The sequence below is a fragment of the Eschrichtius robustus genome, chromosome 6, assembly GCF_028021215.1.
Source record: "Eschrichtius robustus isolate mEscRob2 chromosome 6, mEscRob2.pri, whole genome shotgun sequence".
Classification (NCBI taxonomy): domain Eukaryota; kingdom Metazoa; phylum Chordata; class Mammalia; order Artiodactyla; family Eschrichtiidae; genus Eschrichtius; species Eschrichtius robustus.
In genome coordinates, this window is record NC_090829.1 from 30,058,890 (window position 1) to 30,075,833 (window position 16,944).

Here is a 16,944-nt window from a genome sequence, read left to right on the forward strand (position 1 = left end):
AGAGTACACAATCAAAATATCCACCAGCCCGATCAACGGAGACAACACTTGAAAATGGGCACTAGGGCTTCCCTGGTGGCGCAGTGGTTGAGAATCTGCCTGCCGATGCAGGGGACACGGGTTCGAGCCCTGGTCTGGGAAGATCCCATATGCCGCGGAGCAACTAGGCCCATGAGCCACAACTACCGAGCCTGTGCGTGTGGAGCCTGTGCTCCGCAACAAGAGAGGTCATGATAGTGAGAGGCCCGCGCACCGCGATGAAGAGCGGCCCCCGCTCGCCGCAACTGGAGAAAGCCCTCACACAGAAACGAAGACCCAACTCAGCCAAAAATAAATAAATAAATAAATAAATAAAATAAAAAAAGAAAATGGGCACTTCATTCTAAGCAGACCCACTAACTATTAAGCTGTGACTATAATCCTTTGTTAAACATATACACAATCTCAAAATACAGTCTGGCTCTGATTTTTAGCTCTCACTTGCCATACTAACAAAAAGACCACAGACCCCGTAAACTCAACTTTCTCCTTATCAAGAACATTTGCTTATTCGATTTTTAAATCAGCAGCACTAGCAAGAAGAAAAAAACTAATTTGAGTTTATATTCTCGTCCCCATCTTCCAGTACAGGTTCATGAGTAGCAAACAAACTCCATGATGGGAAGTAGAGAAATCAAGATTCTAACTGGAGGATTAAAGTGTCTAGAGTTCCAAAGTTCAAAAATAAGTCTAGTGACTGTTCCATAAATGAACTATAATTCAAATGTTGCTATATCATGGGCAGCTATAAAAAAAAGTCAAAATGTTTTATTAAATGATTTCTATAATTGGTTTTTGGGAGAGACTTTATATCCACTTGAAGTTTACAAAGTTACCTCATAACTTACTTAACCATACATATTTGGGAATTCATTTTTTTTAAAGTATATGCTATCATTACCTGTCAATACCCATCTTCTTTCTGCTTCTAAATCAAGTACAGCTTTTGTCTGCTGAGCATTTGGATTTCGTATGGCATGTCCTTCGTCCAGGATCACTCTTAGCCACCTTATGCTATGTAGCGGACTATCAGCTTTAGTCTGAAATAAATGTTTCATATGAATTAAAAACACAGGAAAGTAAAATAATACTTTATGTAATTTGATAAGTAATATGAGTTGTTATTCTTTAATATCATCACTTACTATGTGGTAGGTACTGCTTTAAGCACTACATATATTAAATTATTAAATGTTCACAAACTTAAGAAGTATTATTACTCCTATTTTACAGATGAGAAAATTGAAGCACCAAGGTGTGACGTATGTTGCTCAAAGTACCACAGCTATGAAGTGCAGAGCTAGCATTCAAACCCAGGTAATCTAGCTCTCTGATGAGACCTTGGTTCAAAACACTGAGCTATTCTTATTCTGCCTCAGATTCAAACATATGATGATATAAAAATCGTCAGTAAAAAGAATTATTTGAATATAACATAATTACTTTTATGTAAAAGTTAATGTTCTTACCTAAAGACTAAAATTTTTATAGTAAAGTATTTTGGAAAACATTTTAACTTAACAACTGGAATTATAGGCAAACAGCAATTAGAATTCTAAATGAACTGAGAAACAAATTTCAGATACAAAAAAGCTTATTTTTAAATTGAGATAAACAATTATCAAATCACTGTGACAGAAAACAATATTCTAGAATATCAGAAAAAGTAAGAATTCATTTGCAAATTGCTATATACACTTAATTACAATTCAGATTTTAAAATTTAAGTGTTCTAAATATAAAATATTCCTAAATTATTATCTAAAGGAAGTTGAACCTTGTTCTTTTTTTTTTTTTTTTTTTTTTTTTTGGCAAAATATTAAAAAACAATCTCCTCTTGGGGGGACCAGAGAGGCAGAGCTGCAGCATCACCCTCCAAGAGGTGACCCCCAGTGCCAGCCCTCCACACCAGTACAGGAGGGCCAGGCAGCCCCACAGCCCAGCAGACGGGGTCCCTGGGCTCAGCTGCTGGGCTGGGAGGACAGCCTGATGCTCAAGTTTCCCCATCTGTACAGTGTGGTAAATCTGTGCAGATAGTGTGGTAAATGCCGCACCTGAAGAAACCTGTGAAACTCCTGATTTAGAGATCCTTAATTTGGGGCTAGAACCCATGGATGGGATTGAGGGCACGCCTACCAGTTCCTGAAATTATATACAAAATTATGTGGATATGTATGCACATGAATGCTTCTGGAAAAAGGGTCTAGAGCAGCACTGTCGAATAGGAGTGTCATGCAAGCCACGGATGTCATATTAAATTTTCCAGTAGCCACACTTTAAAAAGTAACAAGATATAGGTAAAATTAATTTTAATAAAATATTTTATTTAAAAAAATTTCCTATTTACTTCCTATATATTAAGGGAAGAGTATAAAGCCTGAATTTTAGAACACTTTAGAAACCTGAAGCAATTACTTAAATTCAACTTCCGAAAATCTCTGCGTGTCAACATACTTACTCCATAGTCATGAGTTAAAATATTATATGTAGTCAAAACAATATCCTGTTTCGAAAGCAAGGCTGGGTCTCTAACACGATCAGGACCATAATAAACATAAAAATTCAAGTGCACATCTGATTTTATATGTTGTCCAAACTGGTCCTAAAAGAAAATTAGAAATATTTTAATAATAAGTAGGTTAGTGTCAGGTTCAATATGTGTATAAAATGTACTGTCTTGGCAGTAGTGTCACAAATCAAACTACTAAAATTGCATAAAAACAAGTTTCATGCAATCTAAACTAAAACCACAACAATGATAATAACAATACTAGTTATTTTATTGCCAGGGAAACTGACATATATACAATAATAATACATTATATAAATTTTGCCTGTCCCTACCAGTGGGCAGCTGCTTCATTTTTAGAAGGAAAAAGCAACCAAGCTTTTTTAAAACAGTAAGTTTTTTTTTAATTTAGTATTTTACAAAAAGGGTCTTTAATGCTTCCATTTAGTGACTTAATATTATCAAAATTAAACACTGAAAGAACAGTAGGCAATATTTTCATGAACGTAGGTAGAGATACAAGCACAGTATCTACTTTCGTTCATTTATTATAGGCCTACTGTTTGCCAGGTATCAACCAGAAAGGTGGTACAGCTAAAGAGAAAAATAAGACCTGGTCCCTGTCCTCCTTGACAACATGATCAGTTTTAAAAACTTGAGAATTTTTTGTCTGCTTTGGTTTTTTTAACTCAAGAAAACAGTAGATCTGGGAGATTCTGAGCAGGAAAAAAAAAAAAAAAGATTAGAAAGAGACAGAAGGTACTAAGGAGACACAGCTGGGAAACTATTAGATGAAAAATGATAAAGATGATGAAGACCTATACAAGACTGGCAAAAGTAAGAACAGAATGGAAAGAACTGGTGTGAAAGACAGTGACTGATGGGACTTGAGAACTAATTAAATATGGGATATGAAGAAAAGGGAGAAGACAAAAGAAGACTCTGATACTTAAAATAACTACCAGAAGAACTGTGTGATAAAGATACAGAGAAGTTTAAAAAAAGAAGGGAAAGCAGGCATAAAGATGAGAAAGAGATAATGAGTATTATTATTTTAGACATTTAAAATTTTTGGTCACCATAGAATATCTGACTGGAGAAATATACTACAAAAATTTAAATACTGGCCTGTAATGCAGGTGTAGATACAGACTTTAAAGTTATCAGTAGACAGTACATGAAGCTACAGGAATGAATAAGATTTTCTAAGGAGAACAAATACAATGAGGAAACCAGTTAGGGGAAAAGCCTGCAGGGAGCAATATTTAAAGAGCACAGCTTATGCTTCTACTGGGAGATAAGACATGACATCTGAGATATGATTTTAAATATTCCAGCAAAGAAAAAAATAAAGCAAATGTGGTAAACTTTTGATTCTTGAATCTAGATGACTAATGGAGATCTCATTACAAATTTTCATAATACAAAAAAAAAAAAAAAGCTTTAAGTGAAAAAAAGGCAGACTACATAGGAAGCATGGAAGGAAGAAGAGGCAGAGAAAAACAGTGGTCAGAAAATTGGGATAGCAAACAAAATCTTGGGCAGGGGACCAAAGAATACCAAAGTTTCAAGAATGAATACAAGATCAATTTTTTAATTTGTAATTTATGTTCATTCCCTCTCTTTACCAAAAGGATTAAAGATTTACAAAATAACACATAACAAAAAGTAATAAAAGGGAAACAAAGTCAGGGCAGAAGAAAAGAAAAAGGGAACTCACTGGACATGGCAACAATGAAGTCTTTGAAGGCCTTCAAAGAGTTTCTATGGAGGGTGGGAGCAAAAACCAGACTTACTGTGGGCTAAAGAGAGAATGAAATCTGAAACAAAGGCAAAAATACAGAAAAGAGGATAAAACATGAAAGAGTAAAGGTGAAAATGCAGAGAATTTTTCAAGAAATCTGGTGGAAAACAAAAGGAGAAAGAGAACAGCATGAGAAAACTGAATCAACAGGTTACCTTGAAATGAAAGAGAGAATATTTGTGGAAAGATCAGACTTGACATAAAAGAAAATTAACTCTTTTGGAGAAAGAGAACTATAGTGTTGAGTTTCTAGTCACTGTGCTGGTTGCGTGTGTGTGTGTCTGTGAGAATGAAATAGGTGTTATTATTTAATTTTCCATTGGGAGGATGAATAATCTGTCCAAATACCCAGAAAAATTATGTGGTGTAATTGGGATTGGTATCTTCCTCCTTTAACTGGATTCTTTCCCATGTCTGAAGACAAAGAAGAGAAGATAAGGCACTTCTAGCTTGTTTATTACGGTGCTAGGTTATGTTACCAGGGGGCTTGGAAGAGAGCAGCTTGTCGAGAGATTGCAAAATTCTAATTCTTACCCCTTATATGCTCAACCATCACTCATTCCTTTAAAAGTCAGTTTTTCCATAACCTCAGTAGGCATGATTTTGCCAAGGTTTCCTTTCTTAAGTTTATATACTAAACTTTTGGTTTTTTTCCAAATATAAAATTATAATGAAATACTAATTACCGATCTTAAAAATATATATCCATGGCCCCAAGCAGTTAAAAAATCACTGTTCTTTTGTTTATACCTCCATTAATACTTGTAAACCTCACCCTGAAACTGCTATTCAAGTACCCATGTACTGTCTTTCCAGCAATGGATCACACATCAAAAGAAGTAGCATAGCTTTGTTGGAATAAAAAAAAAGAGCAAAAGAGAACTAAAACTCATCCTGGTCCTAAGAGGAAAAATGACACTAATGAGAAGACAGTGTAATTAAAAAAAATAATAAATACACCAAAAACTTATAATAAGAAGTTAAGAGCCAAAGAAGGCAAAGCTACATAAAAGTCAAGAAGATATGAAAGAGGTCACAGAATTTGACAATTAGACAATAACTACTAATTTTTTCCAAGGAAATTTAGAGAACTGGTGGCAGAAGCCAAGTTACAATGAGCTAAGGAGTTAGAAAAAAAAAGCATAAAGTGGAAATTGAACCCCAAGAGTTATGACAGTGAATGCAAGAAGAGTAGCAGCTTAAAGGTGAGACATAATCAAGAGAAAAGTATTTAAAAATGTAAAAGATCTGAGTATGTTTCATGAAAGAGCCAGTGGAGAGAGACTGAATAACCAGGCAAAGGGAAAAATAACATACAAAATGAAAAGGCAGAAAGAGAAGGAATCTAATGTATAGACTAAGGTATTGCTCTTACAAAGAGTAGGACCTCTTCCACCTCTGAGATTAGAGGAGGAAAGGCCAGGAGAGATGCAGATAACCTTGGAGATGGCAAGAATGGAAGTTCACATCCAGTGGTCTTTATGTCCACAATGCTTCCAATAGAGTCATTATTTCATTATAACATGCAGGTTGAAGCTCAAACTGGAAAGGAAATAGAACCAAGCTGCTCCTACACATAACACATAAAGAGGTTCCATTCCAATGCAATGTTTTAGAACAGAAAAGCAATCTGGAAGAAGAAAAAAAAAAAAGAGACAGTATTTTCTGGTGGTAGCCTTAAAAGCATAGGCTCTAGAGTCAGAATGTTGGAGACTATCTCAGCTCCATCAATTATTAGCTGGATGACGTTAGGCAAGTTACTTAATTTCTCTGTGTCTCAATTTGGTCACCTGGAAAATGAGAATAATAGTTGTGAAGATTAAATGAGAAAATCTACGAAAAGGGCTTAGGGAAAAACTGAGCACATAGGAGCTCACTAAATGTTATAAGCTGTTATAAAAACAAAAGTGACCATTAGTGGTGTTCTTAAAAAAGAGGTTCCATGGGGCTTCCCTGGTGGCGCAGTGGTTGAGAATCTGCCTGCCAATGCAGGGGACACGGGTTCGAGCCCTGGTCTGGGAAGATCCCACATGCCGCGGAGCAACTGGGCCCGTGGGCCACAGCTGCTGAGCCTGCGCGTCTGGAGCCTGTGCTCCGCAACAAGAGAGGCCACGACGGTGAGAGGCCCGCGCACTGCGATGAAGAGTGGCCCCCACTTGCCGCAACTAGAGAAAGCCCTTGCACAGAAACGAAGACCCAACACAGTCATAAATAAATAAATTTAAAAATTAAAAAAAAAAAAAAATTAAAAAAAAAGAGGTTCCAACAGTTCATAAATAAGGTGTATTCTTAAATTATACACTTTGGGGGACAGAAATGGAAGAGGCAGAAGTACAAGCCAAATCTTACGACAGCAACTGACAATGTTTCTTTCTCTACTATAAATTTTCAAAGAAAAATTACTTCAATTCAGCAAATATAATCCCAATTCACTTAACAATTACTTCAATTTAAATATAAAGTGCTGACCAAGCATATTTCTTGCAATGAAAGACTCTTTTTAATAGTGTCAGACAAATATAAATTACATGTTTTTAAAGGGCTGTGAAGACTTACAATCCAGTTGCTTAACACAGAAAGTGGACAGATGATCAGTGTTGTTCTTGGTCTCTCTTCAGTATCAGTTTTCTTTGAACTCTCCACTGCAGATGCTCCTGAAAGAAGATACATACTTCAGCTGTTTCTTTTTTCCTCAAACATACACAAAGTCAATACAGATATGACAAAAATGTGCCTCTATGAAGAGAAATGAGGAAGAATTAAAATGAAGGACTTCTGTTTCTAGTCATAATGAAGTAACAGGAACTAGATATTACCCTGCCACTTCATACAACTGAAAATCCAGAGAGTGATTATTTATGGGGGAAGGCAGAGGATTGTGACTGGGAAGGGGCATAGAGAGGAAGTTTGGAATATCTCCTAATACTCGTTAGGTTATTCATAGTTATTAAAGTTAACATTTGTTTTATGCAGTTTTCTGAATTTGTATTACAGTTAATATGGTAGCCAGACTCCAAGATGGGCCCCAATGATATCTACTTCCTGACAGTCACAACCTTGTGTAGTCCCTCCCACACTCAATAGAAATGATAGTTATCACTTCCGAGATTATAAAAGTTATAAAAGATACAGCTTCTGTCTCAGCTGCTCTCTACCTCTCTCTAGTTGGCTTCCCTCTCTGATCACCCCCTCTGGGGGAAGGCCAACTGCCATGTTGTGAGGACACTCACTCTATGGAAGGACACACTACAATTTTATTTTCCATTCCTCTATTGGACAGTACTTACATTATTTCCAATATTTCACTAAAATAATGTGGTAATGAAAACTATTTTTTCATATCTCCTAGCAGATATCAAGACAGTTCTAGCTCATGTATCTTTGGGCTTCATTATATTTGGCCTACTTGCTCTCCATGGTAATTTACACTTCCATCCACTGTGCATTCCTGTTGCTACACAACTTGCCTATACTTGACACTGTGAGATATTTTTTTTTGGCTGCACCACGCAGCTTGTGGTATCTTAGTTCCCAGACCAGGGACTGAACCTGGGCCCTTGGCAGTGAGAGCACAAAGTCCTAACCACTGGACCACCAAGGGATTCCCTGAGATTTTTAAATATTTGTAAATATGATGGATGAGACACAATCTCACTGATCCTTTAATGTGCATTTACCCTATGATTCAGTCTGCCTATCTTTTCCTATGTTTATTGGTTATTTAGCTTTTCTTTCCATGGACTGTACATTTATATTCTTAGTGTCTATTCCCCTATTGGGCTGTCTTTTTTCTTTTTTTAAATTTTTACTTATTTTTTAAAAAAAATCTTTATTGGAGTATAATTGCTTTACAATGGTGTGTTAGTTTCTGCTTTATAACAAAGTGAATCAGCTATACATATACATATATCCCCATATTTCCTCGCTCTTGTGTCTCCCTCCCACCCTCCCTATCCCACCCCTCTAGGTGGTCACAAAGCACCAAGCTAATCTCCCTGTGCCATGTGGCTGCTTCCCACTAGCTATCTATTTTACATTCGGTAGTATATATTAGTCCACGCCACTCTCTCACTTCGTCCCAGCTTACCCTTCCCCCTCCCCGTGTCCTCAAGTCCATTCTCTACATCTGTGTCATTATTCCCCTCCTGCCCCTAGGTTCTTCATAACCATTTTTTTTTTTATATTCCATATATATGTGTTAGCATACGGTATTTGTTTTTCTCTTTGACTTACTTCACTCTGTATGACAATCTCTAGGTCCATCCACCTCACTACAAATAACTCAGTTTCGTTTCTTTCTCTGGCTGAGTAATATTCCATTGTATATATGTGCCACATCTTGGTTACCCATTCATCTGTCGATGGACACTTAGCTTGCTTCCATGTCCTGGCTACTGTAAACAGAGCTGCAATGAACATTGTGGTACATGACTCTTTTTGAATTATAGTTTTCTCAGAGTATATGCCCAGTACTGGGAATTCTGGGTCGTATGGTAGTTCTATTTTTAGTTTTTTAAGGAACCTCCATACTGTTCTCCATAATGGCAGTATCAATTTACATTCCCAGCAACAGTGCAAGAGGGTTCCCTTTTCTCCACACCCTCTCCAGCATTTTTTGTTTATAGATTTTTTTGATGATGGCCATTCTGACTGGTGTGAGGTGATACCTCACTGTAGTTTTGATTTGCATTTCTCTAATGATTAGTGATGTTGAGCATTCTTTCATGTGTTTGTAGGCTGTCTGTATATCTTCTTTGGAGAAATGTCTGTTTAGGTCTTCTGCCCATTTTTGGATTGGGTTGTTTGCTTTTTGATATTGAGCTGCATGAGCTGCTTGTAAATTTTGGAGATTAGTCCTTTGTCAGTTGCTTCATTTGCAACTGACAAAGGACTAATTATTTTCTCCCATTCTGAGGACTGTCTTTTCGTCTTGTTTATGGTTTCCTTTGCTGTGCAAAAGATTTTAAGTTTCATTAGGTCCCATTTGTTTCTTTTTGTTTTTATTTCCATTTCTCTAGGTGGTGGGTCAAAAAGAATCTTGCTGTGATGTATGTCATAGAGTGTTCTGCCTATGTTTTCCTCTAAGAGTTTTATAGTGTCTGGCCTTACGTTTAGGTCTTTAATCCATTTGAGTTTATTCTGTGTATGGTGTTAGGGAGTGTTCTGATTTCATTGTTTTCCATGTAGCTGTCCAGTTTTCCCAGCACCACTTATTGAAGAGGTTGTCTTTTTTCCATTGTATATTCTTGTCTCCTTCATCAAAAATAAGGTGACCATATATGCGTGGGTTTAACTCTAGGCTTTCTATCCTGTTCCATTGATCTATATTTCTGTTTTTGTGCCAGTACCATACTGTCTTGATTACTGTAGCTTTGTAGTATACTCTGAAGTCAGAGAGCCTGATTCCTCCAGCTCCGTTTTTCTTTCTCAAGATTGTTTTGCCTATTCGGGGTCTTTTGTGTTTCCATACAAATTGTGAAAGTTTTTGCTCTAGTTCTGTGAAAAGTTCCACTGGTAGTGTGATAGGGATTGCATTGAATCTGTAGATTGCTTTGGGTAGTATAGTCATTTTCACAATGTTGATTCTTCCAATCCAAGAACATGGTATATCTCTCCATCTGTTTGTATCACCTTTTATTTCCTTCATCAGTGTCTTATAGTTTTCTCCATATAGGTGTTTTGTCTCCTTAGGTAGGTTTATTCCTAGATATTTTATTCTTTTTGTTGCAATGGTAAACGGGAGTGTTTCCTTAATTTCTCTTTCAGATTTTTCATCATTGGTATATAGGAATGCAAGAGATTTCTGTGCATTAATTTTGTATCCTCCTATTTACCAAATTCATTGATTAGCTCTAGTAGTTTTCTGGTAGCGTCTTTAGGATTCTCTATGTATAGTATCATGTCATCTGCAAACAGTGACAGCTTTACTTCTTTTCTGATTTGCATTCCTTTTATTTCTTTTTCTTCTCTGATTGCTGTGGCTAAAACTTCCAAAACTATGTTGAATAATAGTGGTGAGAGTGGGCAACCTTGTCTTCTTCCTGATCTTAGTGGAAATGGTTTCAGTTATTCCATTGAGAACGATGTTGACTGTCGGTGTGTCATACATGGGCTTTATTATGTTGAGATTCTCAAGTCCCCTCTATGCCTACTTTCTGGAGGACTTTTATAATAAATGGGTGTTGAATTTTGTCAAAAGCTTTTTCTGCATCTATTAAGATGATCATAAGGTTCTTCTCCTTCACTTTGTTAATACAGGTATCACATTGATTGATTTGCATATATTGAAGAATCCTTGCATTCCTGGAATAAACCCCACTTGATCATGGTGTATGATCCTTTTAATATGCTGTTGGATTCTGTTTGCTAGTATTTTGTTGAGGATTTTGCATGTATAGTCATCAGTGATATTGGCCTGTAGTTTTCTTTCCTTGTGACAACTTTGTCTGGTTTTGGTATCAGGGTGATGGTGGTCTCGGAGAATGACTTAGGGAGTGTTCCTCCCTCTGCTACATTTTGGAAGAGTTTGAGAAGGACAGGTGTTAGCTTTTCTCTAAATGTCTGATAGAACTTGTCTGTGAAGCCATCCTGTCCTGGGCTTTTGTTTGCTGGAAGATTTTTAATCACGGTCTCAATTTCAGTGCTTGTGATTGGTCTGTTTATATTTTCTATTTCTTCAGTCTTGGAAGGTTGTGCTTTTCTAAGAATGTGTCCATTTCTTCCAGGTTGTCCATTTTATTTGCATATAGTTGCTTGTAGTAATCTCTCATGATCCTTTGTATTTCTGCAGTGTCAGTTGTTACTTCTCCTTTTTCATTTCTAATTCTGTTGATTTGAGTCTTCTCCCTTTTTGTCTTGATGAATCTGGCTAATGGTTTATCAATTTTATTTATCTTCTCAAAGAACCAGCTTTTAGTTTTATTGATCTTTGCTATTGTTTCCTTTCTTTTTCATTTATTTCTGACCTGATCTTTATGATTTCTTTCCTTCTGCTAAATTTGGGGGTTTTTGTTCTTCTTTCTCTAATTGCTTTAGGTGTAAGGTTAGGTTGTTTATTTGAGATGTTTCTTGTTTCTTGAGGTAGGATTGTATTGCTATAAACTTCTCTCTTAGAACTGCTTTTGCTGTAACCCATATGTTTTGGGTCATCATGTTTTCATTGTCATTTGTCTCCAGGTATTTTTTGATTTCTTCAGTGATCTCTTGGTTATTAAGTAGCGTACTGTTTAGCCTCCATGTGTTTGTATTTTTTACAGATTCTTTCCTGTAACTGATATCTAGTCTCATAGCATCGTGGCCGGAAAAGATACTTGATACGATTTCAATTTTCTTAAATTTACCAAGGCTTGATTTGTGACCCAAGATATGATCTATCCTGGAGAATGTTCCATGAGCACTTGAGAAGAAAGTGTATTCTGTTGTTTTTGGATGGTATGTATGTCCTATAAATATCAATTAAGTCCATCTTCTTTAATGTGTCCTTTAATGCTTGTGTTTCCTTATTTATTTTCATTTTGGATGATCTGTCCATTGATGAAAGTGGGGTGTTAAAGTTCCCTACTATGATTGTGTTACTGTCGATTTCCCCTTTTATGGCTGTTAGCATTTGCCTTATGTATTGAGGTGCTCCTATGCTGGGTGCATAAATATTTACAATTGTTATATCTTTTTCTTGGATTGATCCCTTGATCATTATGTAGTGTCCTTCTTTGTCTCTTGTAATAGTCTTTAAAGTCTATTTTGCCTGATATGAGAATTGCTACTCCAGCTTTCTTTTGATTTCCATTTGCGTGGAATATCTTTTTCCATTCCCTCACTTTCAGTCTGTATGTTTCCCTAGGTCTGAAGTGGGTCTCTTGTAGACAGCATATATACGGGTCTTGTTTTTGTAACCATTCAGCCAGTCTGTGTCTTTTGGTTGGAGCATTAATCCATTTATATTTAAGGTAATTATTGATATGTATGTTCCTATTACCATTTTCTTAATTGTTTTGGGTTTGTTATAATAGGTCTTTTCCTTCTCTTGTGTTCCCTGCCTAGAGAAATTCCTTTAGCATTTGTTGTAAAGCTGGTTTGCTGGTGCTGAATTCTCTTAGCTTTTGCTTGTCTGTAAAAGTTTTAATTTCTCCATTGAATCTGAATGAGATCCTTGCTGGGTAGAGTAATTTTGGTTGTAGATTTTTCCCTTTCATCACTTTAAATATGTCCTGCCACTCCCTTCTGGCTTGCAGCGCTTCTGCTGAAAGATCAGCTGTTAACCATATGGGGATTCCCTCGTATGTTATTTGTTGTTTTTCCCTTGCTTTTAATATTTTTTCTTTGTATTTAATTTTTGATAGTTTGATTAATATGTGTCTTAATATATGTGTCTTAATGTGTCTTAACATATATGTGTCTTAATATATGTGATTAATATGTGTCTTAAGGCATGTTTCTCCTTGAATTTATCCTGTATGGGACCCTCTGTGCTTCCTGGACTTGATTAACTATTTCCTCTCCCATATTAGGGAAGTTTTCAACTATAATCTCTTCAAATATTTTCTCAGTTCCTTTCTTTTTCTGGACCCCTATAATTCGAATGTTGGTGCATTTAGTGTTGTCCCAGAGGTCACTGAGACTGTCCTCAGTTCTTTTTTCTTTATTCTGCTCTGTGGTAGTTATTTCCACTATTTTATCTTCCAGGTCACTTATCCATTCTTCTGCCTCAGTTATTCTGCTACTGATCCCTTCTAGAGAATTTTTAATTTCATTTATTGTGTTGTTCATCATTGTTTGTTTGCTCTTTAGTTCTTCTAGGTCCTTGTTAAACGTTTCTTGTATTTTCTCCATTCTAGTTCCAAGATTTTGGATCATCTTTACTATCATTATTCTGAATTCTTTTTCAGGTAGACTGCCTATTTCCTCTTCATTTGTTTGGTCTGGTGGGTTTTTACCTTGCTTCTTCATCTGCTGTGTGTTCTCTGTCTTCTCATTTTCCTTAACTTACTGTGTTTGGAGTCTGCTTTTCGCAGGCTGCAGGTTCGTAGTTCCCGTTGTTTTTGGTGTCTGCCCCCAGTGGCTAAGGTTGGTTCACTGGGTTGTGTAGACTTCCTGGTGGAGGGGACTGGTGCCTGTGTTCCGGTGAATGAGGCTGGATCTTGTCTTTCTGGTGGGCAGGACCGCGTCTGGTGGTGTGTTTTGGGGTGTCTGTGACCTTATGATTTTAGGCAGCCTCTCTGCTAATGGGTGGGGTTGTGTTCCTGTCTTGCTAGTTGTTTGGCATGGGGTGTCCAGCACTGTAGCTTGCTGGTTGTTGAGTGGAGCTAGGTCTTAGCTTTGAGATGGAGATCTCTGGGAGAGCTTTCGCCGTTTGATATTGCATGCAGCCGGGAGGTCTCTGGTGGACCAACGTCCTGAACTCGGCTCTCTCTCCTCAGAGGCACAGGCCTGACACCTGGCCAGAGCACCAAGACCCTGTCAGCCACACGGCTCAGAAGCAAAGGGGGAAAAAAAGAAAGAAAAAAATAATATAAAATAAAATAAAGTTATTAAAATAAAAAATAATTATTAAAAATATAAATAAATAAAAACAAAAGAAACAAACAAAAAACAGACAGACAGAACCCTAGGACAAATGGTAAAAGCAAAGCTATACAGACAAAATCACAGAAAGAGGCATACACATACACACTCACAAAAACAGAAAAAGGAAAAACATATTATTGTTGCTCCCAAAGTCCACTGCCTCAATTTTGGGATGACTCGTTGTCTATTCAGGTATTCCACAGATGCAGGGTACATCAAGGTGACTGTGGAGATTTAATCCGCTGCTCCTGAGGCTGCTCGGAGAGATTTCCCTTTCTCTTCTTTGTTTGCACTGCTCCTGGGGTTCAGCTTTGGATTTGCCCCTGCCTCTGCGTGTAGGTCTCCTGAGGGCGTCTGTTCTTCACTCAGACAGGACGGGGTTAAAGGAGCAGCTGATTAGGTGGCTCTGGCTCACTCAGGCCGGGGGGAGGGAGGGGTACGGAATGCGGGGCGAGCCTACGGCGGCAGAGGCCAGCGTGATGTTGCAACAGCCTGAGGCACGCCATGTGTTCTCCCAGGGAAGTTGTCCCTGGATCACGGGACCCTGGCAGTGGCGGGCTGCACAGGCTCCCGGGAGGGGACGTGTGGATAGTGACGTGTGCTTGCACACAGGCTTCTTGGTGGAGGCAGCAGCAGCCTTAGCGTTTCATGCCCGTCTCTGGTGTCCAGGCTGATAGCCGCGGCTAGCGACCGTCTCTGGAGCTTGTTTACGTGGTGCTCTGAATCCCCTCTCCTTGCGCACCCTGAAACAATGGTCTCTTGCCTCTTAGACAGGTCCAGACTTTTTCCCGGACTCCCTCCCAGCTAGCTGTGGCGCACTAGCCCCCTTCAGGCTGTGTTCATGCAGCCAACCCCTCTCCTCTCCCTGGGATCTGATCTCCGAAGCTTGAGCCTCAGCTCCCACCCCCACCTTCCCTGGCAGGTGAGCAGACAAGCCTCTCGGGCTGGTGAGTGCTGGTCGGCACCGATCCTCTGTGCAGGAATCTCTCCGCTTTGCCCTCCGCCCCCCTGTTGCTGCGCTCTCCTCCATGGCTCCGAAGCGTCCCCTCTGCCCACCCCGTCTCCGCCCGCGAAGGGGCTTCCTAGTGTGTGGAAACTTTTCCTCCTTCACAGCTCCCTCCCCGAGGTGCAGGTCCCATCCCTATTCTTTTGTCTCTGTTTTTTCTGTTTTCTTTTGCCGTACCCAGGTACCTGGGGAGTCTCTTGACTTTTGGGAAGTCTGAGGTCTTCTGCCAGCGTTCAGTAGGTGTTCTGTAGGAGTTGTTCCACATGTAGATATATTTTTGATGTATTTGTGGGGAGGAAGGCGATCTCCACGTCTCACTCCTCTGCCATCTTGAAGGTCTCCTGGGCTGTCTTTTTCTAATTGATTTGTAAAGGGTTCTTTACATATTCTAGATACTAATCCTTTTTAAGTTACACTTATCATAAATTTTTCTTAAGCCTTATCATTCTTCACTTTGTTTATGGTGCCTTTTGATGCACAGAAATTTAAAATGCAGCATAATTTAATCAATCTTTTCCTTATGACTTTTTATGTCTTAAGTTTAAGAAATCACTATCTACCACAAGATATGGCTTCCATCCCCACTCACTGATTTTTGTTTCTATTCTGCTTCTCTTCCAGAAATATGGTTTTTTGGTTCTATCACAGCTATGATTTTTCAAGTTACTCTCTTGTATTACAGCTATGGGTCTGCAACAAAAGGGGACCTTTTTTCTGTGACTTCATTCTATCTCAGTTGAAAATTCCACATTTCCTTTTTCTTTTACATATATATGTATATACATATATGTGTGTGTGTGTGTGTGTGTGTATATATATATAATTTTTTTCTTTTTTTTTGGCCACACCACACAGCATGCAGAACTTCCCTGACCTGGGATCGAACCCATGCCCCCTACATTGGAAGTGCAGAGTCTTAACCACTGGACCACCAGAGAAGTCCCACATTTCTTAAAATTTCTTAAGTTAGGGTCAATAGTAATCTAAAACTTATTTTTTCTATTCCTAATTGTCTGATTTTTATACCAAAGTTAACTCTTTCTCATCATTCTTTGTTAGCTCAAATATCACCTTCTTAAACAGGCACCTTCAGTCAATCTTTATTTCACTATCCTCCTTTATTTTCTTCACAGCACTTCCTAATTAAAATTATACCTTAAATATTTAGGTGCTCCTATGTTGGGTGCATATACATTTACAGTTATTTTACCTTCTTCTTGGATTGATTCCTTAATCATTATGTAGTGTTCTTCTTTGTCTCTTGTAACAATCTTTATTTTAAAGTCTATTTTGTCCGATATAAATATTGCTACTTGAGCTTTTGATTTCTACTAGCATGGAATACCTTTTCCCATCCCCTAATTTTCAGTATGTGTCCCTATATCTGAAGTGAGTCTCTTGTAGACAGCATATACATGGGTCTTGTTTTTGTACCCATTCAGCCACTCTATGAGTTTTGATTGGAACATTTAGTCCATTTACATTTAAGGTAATTATTGATATATATCTTCTTATTGCCGTTTTGTTAATTGTTTTGGATTTCTTTTTGTAGATCTTTTTTCCCCTTTCTCCTTTTGTTTTCTTGTTATGTGATGACTATCTTTAGTGTTTTGTTTGCACTCCTTTTTCTTTTTTGTGTGTGTATCTTTCACAGATTTTTGGTTTGCGGTTACCATGAGGTTTTGTATAGCAGTCTATATATATATAACGTGATTGTTTTAAGCTGCTAACCTCTTAATTTCAAATGCATTTTAAAAATTCCCTCATGATGACTGTTTTTGAGATCGTATTTTACACCTGTTTTGTGTATCCCTTAACAGCTTATCGTGGAGATAGATGATTTTACTACTTTTGTCTTTTAACCTCTCTACTAGCTTTGTATGAGGATGATTCCTGCCTTTACTGTATGTTTGCCTTTACTGGTGAGCTTTTTCATTTCGTAATTTTCTTGTTTCTAGTTGTGGCATTTCCTTTTTTGCCTAGAAAAGTTCCTTTAACAATTGTTGTAAAGCTGATTTGGTG

General features: G+C 37.8%; 1 protein-coding gene across 4 annotated transcripts in view; it reads right to left on the reverse strand.

Annotated features, from left to right (window-relative positions):
* Positions 1–16,944, reverse strand: part of HLTF (helicase like transcription factor) — a 70,539-nt gene that overhangs the window by 18,511 nt on the left and 35,084 nt on the right. For all 4 annotated transcript variants that reach the window (XM_068546073.1, XM_068546071.1, XM_068546072.1 and 1 more), the window contains exons 14-16: positions 6,909–7,006; positions 2,498–2,641; positions 941–1,079 (exon numbers count right to left, since the gene is read on the reverse strand). In XM_068546073.1, coding sequence (XP_068402174.1) covers positions 941–1,079; positions 2,498–2,641; positions 6,909–7,006 — 381 coding nt within the window. The remainder of the gene's footprint in view (positions 1–940; positions 1,080–2,497; positions 2,642–6,908; positions 7,007–16,944) is intronic.